General features: G+C 43.8%; 1 protein-coding gene across 1 annotated transcript in view; it reads right to left on the bottom strand.

Annotated features, from left to right (window-relative positions):
* Window positions 1-19,690, bottom strand: part of ascc2 (activating signal cointegrator 1 complex subunit 2) — a 72,725-nt gene extending 53,035 nt beyond the window's left edge. The window contains exons 1-3 of the mRNA XM_084338164.1: window positions 19,562-19,690; window positions 18,398-18,503; window positions 1,020-1,178 (exon numbers count right to left, since the gene is read on the bottom strand). Coding sequence (XP_084194290.1) covers window positions 1,020-1,178; window positions 18,398-18,481 — 243 coding nt within the window. The 5' untranslated portion in view covers window positions 18,482-18,503; window positions 19,562-19,690. The remainder of the gene's footprint in view (window positions 1-1,019; window positions 1,179-18,397; window positions 18,504-19,561) is intronic.
* Between the last annotated feature and the right edge of the window lie 201 nt (window positions 19,691-19,891).

Raw genomic sequence — 19,891 nt, 5'->3', positions numbered from 1 at the left:
TAAGTAATATAAAAAGGTCTTTGGTGTGATGGTTTTAAGTCATATAAAAAGGTCTTTGGTGTGATGGTTTTAAGTCATAAAAAGGGTCTTTGGTGTGATGGTTTTAAGTAATATAAAAAGGTCTTTGGTGTGATGGCTTTAAGTCATAAAAAGGTCTTTGGTGTGATGGCTTTAAGACAAGTCATAAAAAGGTCTTTGGTGTGATGGTTTTAAGTAATATAAAAAGGTCTTTGGTGTGATGGTTTTAAGTAATATAAAAAGGTCTTTGGTGTGATGGCTTTAAGTAATATAAAAGGGTCTTTGGTGTGATGGTTTTAAGTAATATAAAAAGGTCTTTGGTGTGATGGCTTTAAGTAATATAAAAGGGTCTTTGGTGTGATGGTTTTAAGTAATATAAAAAGGTCTTTGGTGTGATGGTTTTAAGTAATATAAAAGGGTCTTTGGTGTGATGGTTTTAAGTAATATAAAAAGGTCTTTGGTGTGATGGTTTTAAGACAAGTCATATAAAAAGGTCTTTGGTGTGATGGCTTTAAGTCATAAAAAGGGTCTTTGGTGTGATGGTTTTAAGTAATATAAAAAGGGTCTTTGGTGTGATGGTTTTAAGTCATATAAAAAGGTCTTTGGTGTGATGGTTTTAAGTAATATAAAAAGGTCTTTGGTGTGATGGCTTTAAGTAATATAAAAGGGTCTTTGGTGTGATGGTTTTAAGTAATATAAAAAGGTCTTTGGTGTGATGGCTTTAAGTAATATAAAAAGGTCTTTGGTGTGATGGCTTTAAGTCATAAAAAGGTCTTTGGTGTGATGGTTTTAAGTAATATAAAAATGTCTTTGGTGTGATGGTTTTAAGTAATATAAAAATGTCTTTGGTGTGATGGCTTTAAGTTGCATTAAAGAAAAGGTCTTTGGTGTGATGGTTTCTAAGTCATAAAAAGGTCTTTGGTGTGATGGTTTCTAAGTCATAAAAAGGTCTTTGGTGTGATGGTTTTAAGTCATACAGATGATATGTGACAGCCCCACACCTGGCACCAGAACTTGTCATGGGGCAATGCTAGCAGCCACTCCAGGTCCTCGGCGATGAACTTGGCATGTTCCAAAAACTCCTCCACCTGAGCAGGGGAGCTGTCCTCCGGCAGGGGCTTGTAGGGTACAAAACACCGGTCCTCCTTCCTGTCAGGGTGCTAACATAAAACAGGACAGTGAGTGAGGCAAGGTTTCCGTTATCCGGTAATTGCTGGAGCATGCGAGTGTAGGACTCTATGGATGAAACGTTTATTGCTACCTTAGCGTTATCTAAAAGATAAAATCAATGGTTCATGTTTTCCACAACATTTCACCCACTTCGCATAACACTCATAAGCTATTGATAGGGTGTGGCTAACCGAGTTACGCTACATGGACCCAAACACTCCAGTCCTGACTGAACCAAAACTAATCTTTTTCTCAAGAAATCTGCCATTCCATGAGTGGAGAGAGCTGCTGCAGTGTAGACACAGTGGAGGTAATGTAACTTATGTTAATTATTCCAAATGAACAGGAGAGTACAAAGTAACTGTGACTGTTTTCATTGAACATTAAACCTTTCACTACCACACTACCAAATGGTTAACCCTTTCACTGCGACAATACAGAAGGTAACAGTATGGGTAACAGTACTGTATATTTGCATATCGTATATGTCACAAATGTAACAGTACTATATACCTGTATGTCATGCATGTCCCTATGCCATAAATGTCATGATGTCATGCATGTTGTGTAAATTGAAAATGGGGGACCCTGATGTAAACAAGACAAACGTCTTTCTCTGGTCTCCATCCCCTTAACACATTGACTGCCAGCCATCAAAAAAGTACCCAGTCTGTCACCATTGAAAGCCTATGGAGATGTTTACCTTCTTTGCAGGGCTATAACTTTTTTAATTGTATTGCTATATTGACATTACTATGGCCCATTCAACATCGATTATCTATCGTTCAGGATGTGGGAACGTTATACTTTTTCATTTGTACATTCATACAAAAATACCGTCTAGAATATAAGTATGTTTTTATTGTTTTCTGCAGTAATTCCTAGAACGTGAGTTATAGGCCTAAACGCATATATAGATTATCGATTGCCGTTTCTTCCCTAGACACGCTATATTAAAAAAATTTAACTGTATATGATCGGTATAGTTATGCTTCATCATGCATGAAGGAAAGGGGGGGGGTCGTTTATAATTCCTTGATCGTCACTAACTGCTTTATGTAGTATGGGTTGATTTATTGATCAGATGGTTTGTAAATAAAGAAATGTACAATCGGCTTGAAAATAATGTTAGTTGCCTCTTACCGTTCGCCGATGAGACTGGAGGAAAAAGATCCCACTTATTTGACGTCGATCTCCTAGATCCATTTCCGGTTTGTATGGCGCAATAAACGCCCAAATCATATCGATTATTGAGTTATGGCAGCGATCCATATGCACGCCAGTGTATGTCTGGAGTCCCGCAACGATATGTGACTGCCGGACGGATTTCCCAGATGCACCGATTGCCACTTCCGGTTTGACTTAAATGTAACTCTCCCGATCATCCACCAGGCGGCGGTATTGAGGCGTTGCAATATTGTGCAGGGTCCCAGTGGATCACCAGAGGCTGGGTGGCTGAATTATGAATGCCATGGCGAATGTTGTGAAGGGCCAGATTAAACCGAATATATATATTTATTTATATATATTTAATTGTATTTGTATATTCTCTAATATTCCCTGATATCCCTTGTATATTCCTTGTACAATATGCATTGAATATCCATTCTAGCCTACTGAACATCCCATAATAGTCTCCATTCTACTATTGGTCGAGACCTTGGTGCCAGGCTGCCATACCCCCCCAGACTCAGTTCAAACGTACCGCTCAACATGTACGAACAAGTCCTAGTTCCGCGTAGGAATCTGGCTACCGCACCACTAACGGTACTATTTGTTCATAGTGCGTATATATACTGCGCTACTAAAGTAGGACTTCCTTTTTAGTCCAGTTTCTTACCCTCCAATAGAGTGACAGACGTAAAGCCTCCCCGCGACGCCACGTGTGGGAGTAAGGCCAAGTTCGGCCTACCATCGGTATTGAGACATCGTGTATATTAATATTTGAATAGTCATATTTGGCACTATATCGTCGAGTTGGACGTAGTCTATTAAGCTAATAATAGTCTATTAATATATAGTGCTTCGTACGGTGAGAATACTACCATAGTCAGCACCCCATCGTTTCGGGCAGAAAACTGGCTGCTTATCCAGGGTGGCCGACCCCATGTGAGGCTGCACCCGAGGAGCCCCAGAGCCGACGAGCGAGTGGACCTGCATACCGGATTATTCTACCGACGACAGCCCGCCTTCCCAGGCACGGATTATGCTTTGTATACAGTGATTATTCTATGGATAAAGACCAACACTGCCGTGTGTTGGAAACCCCCCCCCCGGAGAGGACGACAGGTGAGGAGACGCTCTACACGACGAGGTCGCTTCACGTCTCTCCATCGTGGACCGAAGGAACCTTCTGTAGTGTGGCAGTGAAAGGTTAACCTTCTGTAGTGTGGTAGTGAAAGGTTAACCTTATGTAGTGTGTTAGTGAGAAAGGTTAACCTTCTGTAGTGTGGTAGTGAAAGGTTAACCTTCTGTAGTGTGGTAGTGAAAGGTTAACCTTCTGTAGTGTGGCAGTGAAAGGTTAACCTTCTGTAGTGTGGTAGTGAAAGGTTAACCTTATGTAGTGTGGTAGTGAAAGGTTAACCTTCTGTAGTGTGGTAGTGAAAGGTTAACCGTCTATAGTGTGGTAGTGAAAGGTTAACCTTCTGTAGTGGTAGTGAAAGGTTAACCTTCTGTAGTATGGTAGTGAAAGGTTAACCGTCTGTAGTGTGGTAGTGAAAAGTTAACCTTCTGTAGTGTGGTAGTGAAAGGTTAACCTTCTGTAGTGTGGTAGTGAAAGGGTTAACATTCTGTAGTGTGGTAGTGAAAGGTTAACCTTCTGTAGTGTGGTAGTGAGTAGGGCTGGGCGATATGGAAGAAAATCATATCGCGATAACGATATGATAATTTTATTTTATTTCTCGATATCGATAATTATCGAATTGTTATAAGTATAAAAAAAAAAAAAAAAAAAAAAAATTAAACAGATGTATGTTTATTATTTTGCAGCAATTCTTTGTCATTGCCGCCATCTTTAGTGTTACATCCCCTCACACCAGTTCTCAGGCTGCAGCTGGTTTAGAAGCTAAAGTAAACCGGCTTCTCTGCTGGCTGTGGCTCCAGAGGAGTTGAACAGTTCTGGCTCTGCTAGTTTATTTTCGATCTTTTGGCGCTTTTTTGGTGGACAAACCACTGCACATGTGCACTGTGACTCGTGACTGGAGTCTAGTTCTGCTAGCACACATAGCCTACTGTGTACAGACTGTTTCAAAATGTATTTTAAATTAGAAAGCAAACAAAATAAATGGACAAGAGAAAAATAAATCTGAATTTGGTCAGTATTGTCATTTGGACAAGCAAAGCCATTACTTTAAGTTGCAGGCAAGAAAGACAAGTCTGTCCACTGTCTCTGGTTTTAAAACTGCCCTGTTGCAGGTAAAAAAATTAAATAAACGATTTTTCGATTTTTTTTTAATTTCGATATTCGATATCGATTATTAAAATATATCGCGATATTTATCGTTATCGTTATATCGCCCAGCCCTAAGTGAAAGGTTAACCTTCTGTAGTGTGGTAGTGAAAGGTTAACCTTCTGTAGTGTGGTAGTGAAAGGGTTAACATTCTGTAGTGTGGTAGTGAAAGGGTTAACATTCTGTAGTGTGGTAGTTAAAGGTTAACCTTCTGTAGTGTGGTAGTGAAAGGTTAACCTTCTGTAGTGTGGTAGTGAAAGGTTAACCTTCTGTAGTGTGGTAGTGAAAGGTTAACCTTCTGTAGTGTGGTAGTGAAAGGTTAACCTTCTGTAGTGTGGTAGTGAAAGGTTGACCTTCTGTAGTGTGGTAGTGAAAGGTTAACCTTCTGTAGTGTGGTAGTGAAAGGTTAACCTTCTGTAGTGTGGTAGTGAAAGGTTAACCTTCTGTAGTGTGGTAGTGAAAGGTTAACCTTCTGTAGTGTAGTAGTGAAAGGTTAACCTTCTGTAGTGTGGTAGTGAAAGGTTAACCTTCTGTAGTGTGGTAGTGAAAGGTTAATAGTGCGGTGGCTTATCACCAGATTTGAGGAGGATGTGGACGCGCCGGACAAAAGCACCAAATTTTTCCCACGTGTTCCTCATCATCATAGCTTTCATTTTGGGGTAGGGGCCACGTCATCATGATGGTTTTCAAGATGGCCGCCATGTAAAATCAAGGTAACTTCTGCCCATTAATAAATATCTTGGTCCATAGCGTGCTCAATATTTGAGCGAACACAAAGGTATTGGTATCCCTGTAAACTAGAGAAGCTAAGCTTTACATTGGTATCATTAAGCCCAACTGTTGGGAAGGTGGTTTTAATAGGCAATGATTCAAAATTATGTTCAATTTTCGCCTAGAAAAAACTGCCATGCTCATCTTCCAAAAGGTCCCTTGGCCGTTCACATGAATATATCAGAGTGAACATTGGTTTTATAGGTACCCACAAGCCTCTTCTTTCCAGACATACCCACTTTGTCCAACTTGCATGCTATTTGGGGCAATAATCAAGCAGGTTTGTGTAGGGGTGGGCGATATATAGAGTATACTCGATGTATCGCGGATTGTTCTACCCGAGATGTAGTACTGTACTATATCGCGAACATCAAGTATTTAGTTTATATGGCGCCGCCCGCGGCCGAGAGACACTCGCAGTGCTTTCCTCGAGAAGGGACGGCGGAGCTATAGGCTAACGTTAGTGTAGTCAGGGCTATACAGTGCGATATAATGTTGCGGTTGTAATTTCATTAGACAGACCAGCGCGGACCTTTAATAACATGTAATTTAATTGACACAAGCAATGAGCTAACGGTAGCTGCTAACCAAGGTATCCATTAGGATTATGCTAAGCTAACTAGCGATAGCTGCTAACCCTGGTAAACGGTCAAAGCGGACTCCACAAGACTAGTTCCATTCGTGAGGAAATGGGGTGGGTTATATTGACAACGCTTGACAACAGCAGTTTAAACATAACTTCATATTTATTAGTTATTCGTTTCTGTATATCATTCAATTTCCATCTCCGTGTGTCTCCATCTCTTCCTGTTTACATTCGAGTGTGACGTTATCACCTACGGCAGCTTAGACGATCAAAACGCGAACCTAGAACAAACCCCGAGGGGGGGGGGGCTGGCTCTCTTGTTCATTCTCGCCCCCTCTCTCTCTCTCTCTCTCTACATTCAATGATTTAAAGTAGCCAAACGTTACAGACAGTATAAATACTAACTGGATAGTAGGGTGCATCAAATTGCAATGCAAAAATTTAATCTCAACATATCAATCTGTGTGGGGTTGCATTCTGTTCGGACAAACATAAAAATGATCTGTGCAAAGTTTGTGAAAGATTCGTTGAGATTTAGAGGTAGCACACAGCATGTGAAATATATGTAAATTGGCCTTTTTGGGCGTTTTACTAGATAACATGACAAGGCAATTTCAAAAACGGCAAGAAATTGTTTTTGAGAACATTTATTAACCCTAACATTTAAGAACAAAATGTTTGATAACAACATTGAAATAGTCTTTCAAACATGTCTCAAGCATCCTAGAGTCCTAGACCTGGTCCAGCTTGCGCTTGCAGCAGCGAAGATTTGGCTGTGTTGAGCAGTCATGCTCAACTGCCTGTAGCACATTCTGCAGGTGCTCCTGGCTGCTGCCACAAAGTCTGACGTCAGTTTGACGCCACGCTCGGCACAGTCATTCACAACATTGATGGCACGTACATTCACTGCACCCATCTGAAATGCTGTACTGGTAACCCAATCCTCTACATCCAGTGAAAGAAACGCGGGATCGATGTGCAGCAGGTGCATGCCGAACCAGCAGTCTGGGTTGGCAAGGTCAGCCAAGCTGGTGGTCGGCGAGAGGGTTGGAAACTTTGGCTTGCCGAAGCCAGTGCCAAAGCGGAGCTGTGGGGCTTGCATGGATATATCAGCCGGCTTGTGCTCCAATATAGCATCTGCAAGTGCGCGCCGCTCGCCAACTGGCACCTTGGTGCTGAAGAGTGCCAGGGGCAGCATCTCGCCTGACAGGTACCATAGGTGCCGCTTCAGCGCCTTAATCGCTGATGCTGCGATGCCCTCGTCAACAGACTTGTATGCGTACAGGTTGTGGTAGAGTGTAAGGTCATTCCATGCCGCATCTACGGCCGTGTCGCAGGTCAACCACCACGTTGCGTAGATGTGCGTGATGAAGTTGGCAAACGCCCAACATTTTCAGCACCTGCTGCTGTGTAGTGATGGTCCCCTGAGGAAGCAAGGCAATGTGCTGCTCCATCAAGGCCAGCTTGAGAGTGTAGAGCAGCTTAGCCATCCACCGCGCCTTGTGCAGTGCTCCCGGTCGTTGGAAGTTAACTGGAGTGTGCTCTGCACTGTCTGCACTCAGATACACAAGACATAGCTGCACGAACTCGCGATAGTCGCCTCGCTTGTAGTCGAGCACTCCTGCAGCGCACACAATTAGTTCAGCACGCAACTTGCCCAGGAACGGTGTTTCGGCATCGCCAGGAATGTAGCGGGCCAATGGGCCGCTGTCCTTGTGTGGCAACAGGTTCCAGTTGTCGCGCAGACGTGTAAACAATGTAACCTCTGGCGAGTGTGACGTCTCCACCTTGAGGTCAGTGAAGATGTGGCTGAGGAGCACCTCGCCGATGTGGTGCCGGCACCCGGACCAGAGCAGTGGTCGACCCAGTGAGAGTTGGATGGCAATGCAGGCTGCCGTGAGATGGCCAGTGTTTGATGCGGTGGTGTCAAATGCCATGTTGACAGCCTGATCAGTGCAGCACCAGTCCTGCAGCAGCTTGCATGTCAGCCGGGCAATGATCGTTCCACATGCCTCATCAGTCCCCTTCATGTATGCTGGCACACCAAGCAGTTTGAGCTGCTCCACGTCTCCGATCACCACTGTCAGACGCTCCTCCAACTGGCGCACATTGTTGAGCATTGGCGTCAACTTGCTGTCCCAGTGCAAGGTGCACATGGCAGGTGGTGTCCACTGTTCTTGCTGGTCCTCACTGATGGCCTGCAACACGTGGCGGCGCGCTCTGTCTGCTGTTGCGTAGGATGTGGAGACCTTTGCCGAATTGCCACCGGATTCCTCGATCAGACCGCGCGTGAAGGCAGCCTGCTGCATTGGTGTGATCTTCAACCGTGTAGCCAGTGACACAAGACTCGGCCGGCTGAGAATGTCTGATGGAATGAAGGCTGTGGTGCCAGTCTTCTTACGCTCACGGGTGGGTGTGTTCTCAGCCGGTGGAGCAGCTGTTTCATCTGCATTGCTGTCTTCATCACTTTCCAACACCACCGCCATGCTGGACCTCGCAGTCATCTCCTGCTGCTCCTTGGTAAAGCATGCCTGCTGCGCTGCTTCACGCTCCTGTCGCTGCTTCAACTTGGATTGCAGATTGGCATCCAATGCTCCAAATGTGGCCACTCTGTCGCCCTTCATGCTGGCCAGGAAAGCAATGTCCTCTGGATCACAGATCAGCTCCTCTGCATTTGGAGACCACAGCGGGAATGTGGCATTCAGCTTGTGCTCCATTGCGTCCACCAGTCGAGCTGTAGCCTCACTGGAGCGCCTGGCCTTTGGAATGTGCCGCAGCTTGTTGCTAGCATCGACAAGCGCTACCATCTTGTCGCATGCTCGACGATCACTCACCATTGGAATATTGGCCTTTCCATAAAATGGCTGCACCTGCTCCAAAACGTCCTTAGCCGCATGGAACCGTGACAAGGCTCCGGTCAAACCTGGCCGCTTGGCATGCAGTTGCGTGTCGCAGTTGTACAGCATGCACCGCAAGATCTGGCGACCACATGGCAGTTTGGCACCAGTGATGATGGCATCTGCATTGGTTATGCTGGGGCCCAGACCAAAGACCAGGCTGCGGCTGCTCTGGCGGGAGCCTAAGGGCGGCGATGCCATCTTGTGAGAGCTGGATCCTGTGGTGGGTGATGGTGGCGTTGACTCCATTGAGGGATTGAGTAAACTGATGAATTGAGTAAACTGCGATGCAGAGCCACACAGGCAAAGCTATTTATAGGCCCATCCCCCCCAAAAATTGCAGGTGCGAGATGTAACAATGTTGCAACTCACACACACACACACACACACACACACACAGACTAACGCTCGCGCACACACACACACACTAATAGCAGGCCATGTTGGGGGAGGACAGCATGTACTGATGTACCGTTCCACCTCTAAATCACCTCGTATTGCAAAAATATTTTGCATGTATTGTTTTTACATGGATGGTAACACTTTTAGCACCCAGACAAATCAATACGCTGGAAATGTGTATTTTGATGCACCCTACTGGATAGTTGATGATAAACATTTAATTTCATTATCTGAAATATTCTAAAATCATTAAGTCTGCTATAAGCCATTATACCTTTGTGTGTGATTATTATTTTCTCACAGTAGGGTGTGTATATATACATATATATATATATGTGTGTGTGTGTTTGGCTAAAGTGGATAGAAAACACAGTACTGTGTAAAAGTCTTAGGCACCCAAGAGTTTTTATATAAATTGTCTTAGATGTAAATATTTTTTTTTATTAGTGTCAGTAGACTACTCTTAGTACATTTTCATTAAATTATTTTTTAAAGCATCTTCATGGTTTAATAATGCAAACATATGTTGCAGGGACTTATTATAATCATCATATTGGCGTGACTGTATGCATCAAAGGGTTAAATCAAGCATTTTTAAGTGATTTAGAGGAAATGTAAAAATATCGCGATATATATCGTGTATCGCGATATAGCCAAAATATATCGCGATATAATTTTTGGCCATATCGCCCAGCCCTAGGTTTGTGCATGTGGTACAAATGTGTCGAACATTCTAACAACTGCCAAAAATGTGAATGTTGGGTTAGGGTTTGTTGTTAGAACGTTGAACATAGAAGATCAATTTGGGTGTCAAACTACACATTTTCTGGGTCAATAAATGTGTTAATGCTATGAAGAATGTCACCAGATGAATATTTGTACCATTCTAACAACATATTTACATCATTTTTTACTTGTTTAACACTTTCAGTACCGGCCATTAACATGGTAAAGCATGGTTAAATGCCACCACCCACTTCAATGATAGTGTTGTGAACGCATAATCTCTGTCTTAAATTATGGCTATGTGTCTAATCTGCCTGTCACTTATCAATGACTTGTTTGCAGTCAACATTGTCGAAACGGATTGTTTTTTTTTTTAATCGGTTCATTTCCGTTTTTATAGCATTTTGAAACGCCCTCGTTTTCAAGGAAAATATATAGATTCCGTGATGAAAGGCATTTACTGGAATATTCTGGAATACACAAACACGTTGACATTTTTCGGCCTATTTATGAATCGTTTTCAAATAAACGCAACATTATCGATAGTATAATGTGTACTTATGCACGCTATAGAGGCAGGCTGAAATATAGATTCTCTCATTTCCTGATCGCGCACACACAGACACACACACACACGCATACGCTTATATCTCTGTGAAAATAGCTCTGATTATCCTAAGACTGGTAAAATAAATTCCTTACCTGAGATCAGATGTTATCCAAAAAGATTATTCCAATTCCTGATCGCCATTCCCAATATCGATCAAAATGTTTCTCTCTTGTTAGAAGAGGGATAACTTCTTCAATTAGATTTGATACTCCTACAGGTCAGGTCTGGGCGCCTGCACGCGTGAATATTTTCCCTAACGGGGTTGCACTTCCGCGTTCGGTTTGCGCGATCTGATTGGCCACTGACGTTTCTGGTCATGTGACATCTGCGCCAATCGTGTGACGCCTGTTTCTGCGCCTATTTCCGCCTCGAACAGCATGCAAACTACCTAACGCCTAGTTTATCACTGGTTAAGCTTAGGCGACTCTTTCGAAGTTGGTTAAGGTTAGAGTTTGGAATGAGGGCTGGTGTTCTATCGCCCTGCTCTAAGACAAACTCTAACCTTAACCGACTTCGAAAGAGTGCCTAAGCTTAACCGGTGATAGAAACAGGCGTCACACGATTGGCGCAGATGTCACATGACCAAAAAATTGTTGCCGGTCTCCGTGACCTGCAAGATTTCAATCTACCGGACAAATGAGATTAATTCCGGTCATAGTTTATTGAGCTTTAAAACAATTGATAGGCAGGCTATATAAAGAATGTCATCCTCAAGGCATGTAGATTTATAATATTATTACTTAAAACTAGGCTACTTTTGCGTATACAGTCATTAATATATTCCAAATAAAATAAGTCCCTCGATACTCCGTGCTGCTGCTGACTTGAAATAAAATAGACCGCGTATGTGGGCAGTCGGTCCGACACTAAACAGCAGTCTGTTATAATCACATTTTTATGAGCTAACGAATTCCGTTATATTGGACATTTGTATTAATTATATCAAGCGAAGAACTGAGAAAGCAGAGAGACGGCAACATTATCGTGGTTTGCGTGACGACTCTCTCCACCTCGCAACGACTTATTTGCAAAGAGTATGGCGCTGCAGAGCAGCTCATTTAGCTGTTATTGGCTCTTTTCTGGGAACCGCACAGCAGCGCCCCCCACCCAACATTGGCTGAAAATGGCTGAATTGGAGTACTGCTGGAATACTGCATTGTGCTGTTGTTGCTCTGGCTCTGCAGCTTCACAAAAGTTCGCACACCCAGCAGTAAGCTCTCGCTGACAACGTCGTTGTCATTATTAGAAGCAACGAGGAAACAAATGTAATGATCGTTTCGTTTATCGCATAGGCTATTTAATTTTAGCCTATTTTAATACAATTCAAATAATCAAATTGTGCTTAGACTCAGGGAATTATTTTCACCGGACATTAAGACCGGAGAGATTACATATGTCGGACTTCAACAGATTTTGCCGGTCAAATACCGGTAATTACCGGCTAACGGAAACGCTGGTCAGTGGCCAATCAGATCGCGCAAACCGAACGCGGAAGTGCAACCCCGTTAGGGAAAATATTCACGCCGCCTGCACAGCAAAAGACAGGAAGTGGTGAAGGGAGCGTGACCTAGAGCTGCCGCGGTATTGCTGTTTTCCTTACCGCACAAATTTGCGAAATATTTCCTACCGCTGCGGTAATAACCGCACACACACACAAAAAAAAAGTTTGAATGCATTTTTTTTGTAGTCTACTCTTTATAGCCTGCCTCTAGTCTAAATGTCTATCTTTAGAGGATGACTTTGCAGCATGAATATTGTTTGGGATTCGGCAAGCACGCATTCGTTAAAAGTGAAACACGGATTCGAAGTATCCCCTCTGTGTCGCGGGCAGGTTACCCCCGACCCTTTCTTCTTCTTCTTATTATTATAACGTTACTACTTATGATTACAAAGGCATTCGTTTTGTGGCATTACGTTATATAGTTACACGTTCGTATTTACCGGACCATAGCAAGGCACAAGCGTTACTCAATTCAATACGATTAATTGAAAATGGGGGACCCTGATGTAAACAAGACGAAAGTCTTTCTCTGGTCTGCATCCCCTTAACAATTGTATGTATTGAGCTGTACTGTACTGTACCCATTCTGCAATCTGTTAATAAAGTTTTCATTCATTCATTCATTCAATTCATATCTCAGTTCCTTTCTTTGCTCAGAGCGTGCAGAGTTGTACCCATTCTGCGATCTGTTAATAACGTTTTCAATCAGACAAGTGTATAGAACGAAGGGCTTTTATTATAACATTTCGTTGCAGTAAAATCATTATGCCTCGTTCCCTGAGGAGCGAAGGTACGTCGGTAATCCACTCCGGTCTCCGGTGGGAGCTAACGTATATTAGCCGTGTTGTGACTGAGCTCTGATCAATGGCTGAGATTCAGGAAGTAAAAGCACTGCAAGACGATCCAACGTGTGAAGCGTCTCTCTTCTGACCAATCAGTGGTCTGCAATGTTTCACATGACTTTTCTGGTACCCAATAGGGTCGCTTGGAACCTCGATAGAGGAGTAGGGTATATCTGCAGAGCCGCAAGCCCAACGAGAGAAGGGTATTTTATTATTATAAAAAAAAAACAGCGGTGACGCGGTATTCAGCCTACTCTTGCGGTGGGCGTGATGTAACAGCGATACCGCGGTAATGCGGTAATCGCGGCAGCTCTAGCGTGACCTCCCACACGTTACACTTCACCAATGAGAGTCCGCGCTGCCAGGTGAAAAGAGAGCCGCTGGCTGTCTCTGCATGTGTCGGAGGAAGCATGTGGTAGTCCTCAGGGCTCCCTAGACCGACCAGTAGGGGGCACATGTGCACAACGACCAGGTAGGGGAGGGGGGAATTGGTACAACGACTAAAATTGGGATGGGGGGGGGGGGGGGGGGGGGGGGGGAGTACAGAAAAATCTGGCGGAGAAAAAGAGGATTAAAAAAAAAAGAATATAGAATATCAGGCATAAAATGGTTATGTGATTAAAATGCGATTAATTAGATTCATTAATTACAAATCTTGTAATTAATTAGATAAATTTTTTTTAATCGCCTGACAGCACTAATAATAATACATGTAATTTATTGAAGTTCCTATGTCTCTGTGCCACCTCCCTCCGCCATAACTTTACGAGATAATTTGTTCTTATAGTAACGAGTGATCCTAATTAAGTCAAGTCAAGTCAAGAGTTTTATTTGTCACGGCATACAAGTATACAATGAAATGCGGGTGGTCTTGCCCGCAACGATGTGCAATACAGTAGTAACAACATATAATAGAATCCAATAAAACAACATTGTGCAATAAACAAGTAACATAGTGGGGCATCTCGGTATCTGTACATAAGTTATTTACAGAGCATGAAGGACATGCTAGGTCCTGTGGTAGTGCAATACACTGTTAGCTACGGATGAGGCACTGGATCTTTCTGTACATTGCTATTTTATACAATCTCAGGTTATACTATACTATTTTTAAAGTGACCTTTCCTTAGTGGCCATACGTGTGGGCATGTGCAGCATGAGTGTGTGCTTGCTCATGTTAAAGTGGCTGCTAGTGTGTGAGCGTGTACAGTGTGTGTGCTCATGTGTGCTTGTGTGTGGAGAGTTCAGTGTTCAAGGCTCTGATGGCCTGGGGGAAGAAGCTGAGCCGAAGCCTCTCTGTCCTAGTAGCTGGGGTTCGCAGGCGTCTGCCTGACCTCAGCAGCATGAACAGGCTGTTGTTGGGGTGGTGTGGGTCTGGATTTGCACCTCTTGTTGTATAGAACCTGCAGGGGTGGTAGTGCAATACCCGTGGTACGCTCGGCTGAGCGCACCACTCTCTGTAGGGCCTTCTTGTCCTGTGCCATGCTGTTTCCATACCAGGCAGTGATGTTTCCAGTCAAGATGCTCTCTACAGCTCCGGAGTAGAAGGACTGGAGTATCTTCCCAGATACTCTGAACTTCCTTAACTGTCTCAGGTGGTAGAGGCGCTGCTTCGCCTTTTTTACGACTGAGTCTATGTGTTGACCATGTCAGATCCTCTGAGATGTGGACCCCCAGGTACTTAAAGCTGCTCACCCTGTCCACGGTAGCCCCGTTTATCCTCAGTGGTGTGTGTGTCTCCTGCTGTCCTCTCCTATAATCCACGATCAGCTCCTTGGTTTTACCAATGTTCAGGAGCAGGCTGTTGTCCTGGCACCAGCGTTCCAGTACCTCAACCTCCTCCCGGTAGGCGTTCTCATCGTTGTCCGAGATCAGCCCCACCACCACTGTGTCGTCCGCAAACTTCACTATGGAGTTGGAGCTGAACTTGGCCACACAGTCGTGTGTGTATAGTGAGTACAGCAGGGGGCTCAGAACACAGCCCTGGGGGGACCCGATGCTCAGGGTGATGGTGTTGGAGGTCTGACCCCCCACCCTGACCGCCTGGGGCCTTTCGCTCAGAAAGTCCAGTATCCAGGCGCTCAGAGCGGAGCTCAGACCCAGCTCGATCAGCTTGTCCACCAGTCTGGTGGGGACTATGGTGTTGAACGCTGAGCTGTAGTCAATGAACAACAGTCTCACATAGCCCCCCTTCTGGCGGTCAAGGTGAGAGAGGGTGCTGTGCAGTACTTGGGAGACCGCATCGTCAGTGGACCTGTTTGGCCTGTATGCAAATAGCATGGGGTCCATATCACTGGGGAGGGAGGCACAAATGTGATCCTTGACCAGCCTCTCGAAACATTTCATGGCCACAGAGGTGAGTGCCACCGGTCTGTAGTCATTGAGACATGTTGGGGAGGGTTTCTTTGGTACAGGGATGATGGTAGACATCTTGAAGCAGGCAGGGACCACTGACTCCGCCAGGGATTGATTTAAATATGGCAGTGAACACAGGGGCTAGCTGGTTGGCACAGGACTTAAGTATGCGTCCTGTTATACCATCTGGGCCAGCAGCTTTTCTGGTGTTCACCTGCATAAATGCTCTTCTCACACTGTGTTCCGACAACGAGAGAGCGTCCCCGCCCCCCCGCGGATGCTCGATATTGGCTTTTTTACCGATACCGATGTACCGATATTGTCCAATTCTTCATTTCCGATACCGATATCAACCGATCAGGGGAGGAAACTAACTTTTTGGCTTACCAGCCAACTGGCGAGTATCTGATTTTTTTTACCAGCCAAACAGATTTTTTACCAGACAAAAAAAAATCGCTAATTGTGATAATTACTTCTTTGTATGTCAAGCCGTGTCAATGTTGTGTATGCATCTGGGTAGGCACACTGTGCCTTTAAGACAGCACGGTGGTCTTACGACAGTGCTGTGAAGTACCGTCAAGTGTTGTGGTAACGTCAGTTGGGTTGGTGTGCTGTTGTGCACAGTGCACTGGTTGAGCTAGCCCCTTTCGTGACTGCGATGTGCAAGCCAGGGGCTTTTGAGCATGAAATAAAATGTCTAACCTTACGTCGTAGTCCGGTGCTTTTTTGGAAACATTATAGTCATAACAGATACACCTAGCTGGCTGCTTTGAGCACACGGGGCTAACGTTAGCTAGCAAGCAGCTATAGCTAAAACGCTAACTAGAAGCTAACCACTGTATACATTTCCAGTAGACTAACATTACACCTCTGTGATTTAAATGTGTCCTTAGTAACTTATACTCGAGGGTTGTACTAGGGTTGGATGCAGTTCCCCGTTGGTCAGTCTGTCTATTTTCCATCTTCTGCTGTGTTTAACGTTATCTGTTTGCGAGTGCTCCTGATGGCTAGCCTAGTACCGCGGGACTTTTATTATTATATGTCCGCGGGTTGGCCAGTACTGCGCAAACGTTTATTAAACATTATATGTCCGCGGGTGGTCTTGTGCAGTGCTCTCGTGGCACTGTCAACTAAAGCGAACACTCAGAAGACGCGCACCGTTTGCCAGTGCAGTGATTGCAGAATGTTTTATTTTTTTTGTATACTCGCCAGCAGGGGAGGAAACTAACTTTTTGGCTTACCAGCCAACTGGCGGGTATCTGATTTTTTTTACCAGCCAAACGTAAAAAATACCAGCATTTGGCCAGTAAAGTGGCCTAATTTCCTCCCCTGCAACCGATACTGATATATGCAGGGTTTCCCCCCCCAAAAAACGGAATAATTTCAGGTAATTAACATTACACATCATTATGCATACTTTTGACAATAAAAAAATATATGAATGTGTTCTTACTTGCTTGCCTGGGTAAATAAAGGTTAAATAATTTTTTTTTTTAAACCGATACCGATAATTTCCGATATCACATTTTAATGCCAATATCGGTAGGCCGATAATATCGGTAGGCCGATAATATCGGACATCCCTAATCCTAATAAAATGTCTATTCGATTCATGCATGTCTGACTGTTAAACAAGTAAAAAATGATGTAAATATGTTGTTAGAATGGTACAAATATTCATCTGGTGACATTCTTCATAGCATTAACACATTTATTGACCCAGAAAATGTGTAGTTTGACACCAAAATTGATCTTCTATGTTCAACATTCTAACAACAAACCCTAACCCAACATTCACATTTTTGGCAGTTGTTAGAATGTTCGACACATTTGTACCACATGCAGAAACCTGCTTGATTATTGCCCCAAATAGCATGCAAGTTGGACAAAGTGGGTATGTCTGGAAAGAAGAGGCTTGTGGGTACCTATAAAACCAATGTTCACTCTGATATATTCATGTGAACGGCCAAGGGACCTTTTGGAAGATGAGCATGGCAGTTTTTTCTAGGCGAAAATTGAACATAATTTTGAATCATTGCCTATTAAAACCACCTTCCCAACAGTTGGGCTTAATGAAAATGATACCAATGGAAAGCTTAGCTTCTCTAGTTTACAGGGATACCCATACCTTTGTGTTCGCTCAAATATTGAGCACGCTATGGACCAAGATATTTATTAATGGCCAGAGCCTTGATTTTACATGGCGGCCATCTTGAAATCCATCATGATGACGTGGCCCCTACCCCAAAATGAAAGCTATGGTGATGGGGAACACGTGGAAAAAAATTTGCGCTTTTGTCCGGCGCGTCCACATATTTTTGCTAAGCCACCGCACTATAACCTTCTCCTGTAGTGTGGTAGTGAAAGGTTAACCTTCTGTAGTGTGGTAGTGAAAGGTTAACCTTCTGTAGTGTGGTAGTGAAAGGTTAACCTTCTGTAGTGTGGTTAACCGCCAATGTGATGACTCAGCACGCGTGGACCAGCACTCTGGAGTGACGGCCGATGTGATGACTCAGGATGCATTCCAATAAACTGGTGTGTGCATCCTGCTAGTCAAGTCAAGTCATTTATTTATATAGCACATTTAAAAGCTCAGAGAGCCGACCAGTACTACAGTAACTACAGAATTAAAAACTATAGACAGTCACACAGTGTAACAGAGGACAATACAACATGACAAAAGACAGGATGGACAGTCAATGCAGTATAGGACCACAAGACACTAGGAGTATACAACAGACGATGCAGTATGACATAGGACAGTAGACAATATGTTAGGACACAAAGACTATAAAGCCGACACTATGGTAATACATAGGAGACTAGCCGATATGTTATGGCAGTAGGACTATGCAACAGACAGTACAGTAAGTCATAAGACAAAGGGAATGACAATAAAGTAACTGGACACTGTACAGAATAGCAACACAAGGGGTACCGAGTAAGCACTAGGCTGACAAGAGATGAATCCTAGCCAAATGCTAGCTATGGAGCTATTGCTGAGGTGAAGGCTGCCTCTGTACAAAGTGTACACATATAAAGGTTCTGAAGTGGGTTGACCTAGTCTTACCAGTGCTGGCAAGGTGCGCTCCCTCCCCATGGACCCTGGTTCTGTCACCTGCTGCTCGTCCAGCGGCACTCTGGCACACGCCATGCTTTCTCCCTTTCTATTAATCCTGAGGAAGACGTTTTTGTTATCAGCATTATGCTAACACGCTGATACAGTAGCTGCTGTGCCTAATATACTCGTAGCAACCCTGTCATGTGTGGCTGGGGTGGGTGTTTCGTTTTCTCTACCAAAGATGGCTAAAATAGTAGGACCCTCTAGTTCCCCAGCCCCCCCCCCCCCCCCCCCCACCTCCAATGTACAGTTGATTGATTGATTGATTGATTGATTGAAACGTTTATTAACAGATTGCAGAATGGGTACAGTACATTACAGCTCAATACATACAATTGTTAAGGGGATGCAGACCAGAGAAAGACTTTCGTCTTGTTTACATCAGGGTCCCCCATTTTCAATTCATCAAGACATCAGTCCCCCCCCCCCCCCACCCCACCTACCCAACCTCCTCCAATGTAGTTTTACGTCAAATGTATATACTCTCTTTTTTAAACTCTTTTTGTATCACAAACAGTACTGTATTTGTAAATCTGGTATGTCATAAATGTATAGATGTAGCATTACTGTCTATCTGTATGTCGTGTATGTCATAAATGGCATTATGAATTGAAAATGGGGGACCCTGATGTAAACAAGACGAAAGTCTTTCTCTGGTCTGCATCCCCTTAACAATTGTGTGTATTGAGCTGTACTGTACCCATTCTGCAATATGTTAAATAAAGTTTTCAATCAATCAATCAATAACAAAACGGACCGGTGTAGCCATCAGCTGAGCTAACTAGCTAACAGTAGCCAAGTAACTAAGTAAGGTTAGGCAGCTGGCTAGCCATTTCAAACCTGGTTAGAAGCTGTAACTTATTAGCAGTTTCGCAGTTAATATAGTTGACTGACGTTCCGTTAGTGCAGTTAACGTGAGCTAACTGGCTAGTTTGTTAACATTTACTAGCTTGTAGCTAAGCTACGTGTAAAGAAAAGTGACAGAGCGTCAATTCTAACAGGCTAATGTGGCTAACTACTAGCCGGCTGGTGCTGTTATTAATTCCCATAGATTGTGTGAGACAGCAGCAGGTATGAACGTACAGAAAACACAACGTTAGCAACTCAACTTACCTTTTTACTCTGCCTGTGTTCGTTACCCTTTTCAAGCCATTACATTATTATCAGGTCAAAGCCTTGACAGTTTTATTTACAACGTTTTCTGATGATCTGTCTGAAGTGAACGTAGCATGGATTTCTACAACGACGCATGCGCAGTACACCGGTGGTTTGGTTGGTTTTACTCCCCCTAGTGGACAATGAAAGTTATTAAACGTTGGTTCATATATATATATGTGTTCTATATATATCTATGCGTTGGTTCACCCGTTGGCGTGTATCACTTCCGCAACGGATTTAGTCGGCGGCATTTAATACAGAGGTGCTTCACAGCGCTCATAGCGC

This window comes from Notolepis coatsorum (genome assembly GCF_963971535.1).
Source record: "Notolepis coatsorum genome assembly, chromosome: 2".
Classification (NCBI taxonomy): Eukaryota; Metazoa; Chordata; class Actinopteri; order Aulopiformes; family Paralepididae; genus Notolepis; species Notolepis coatsorum.
The sequence above is the reverse complement of the archived record's forward strand: the minus strand, read 5'-3'. Positions and strand labels throughout refer to the sequence as shown.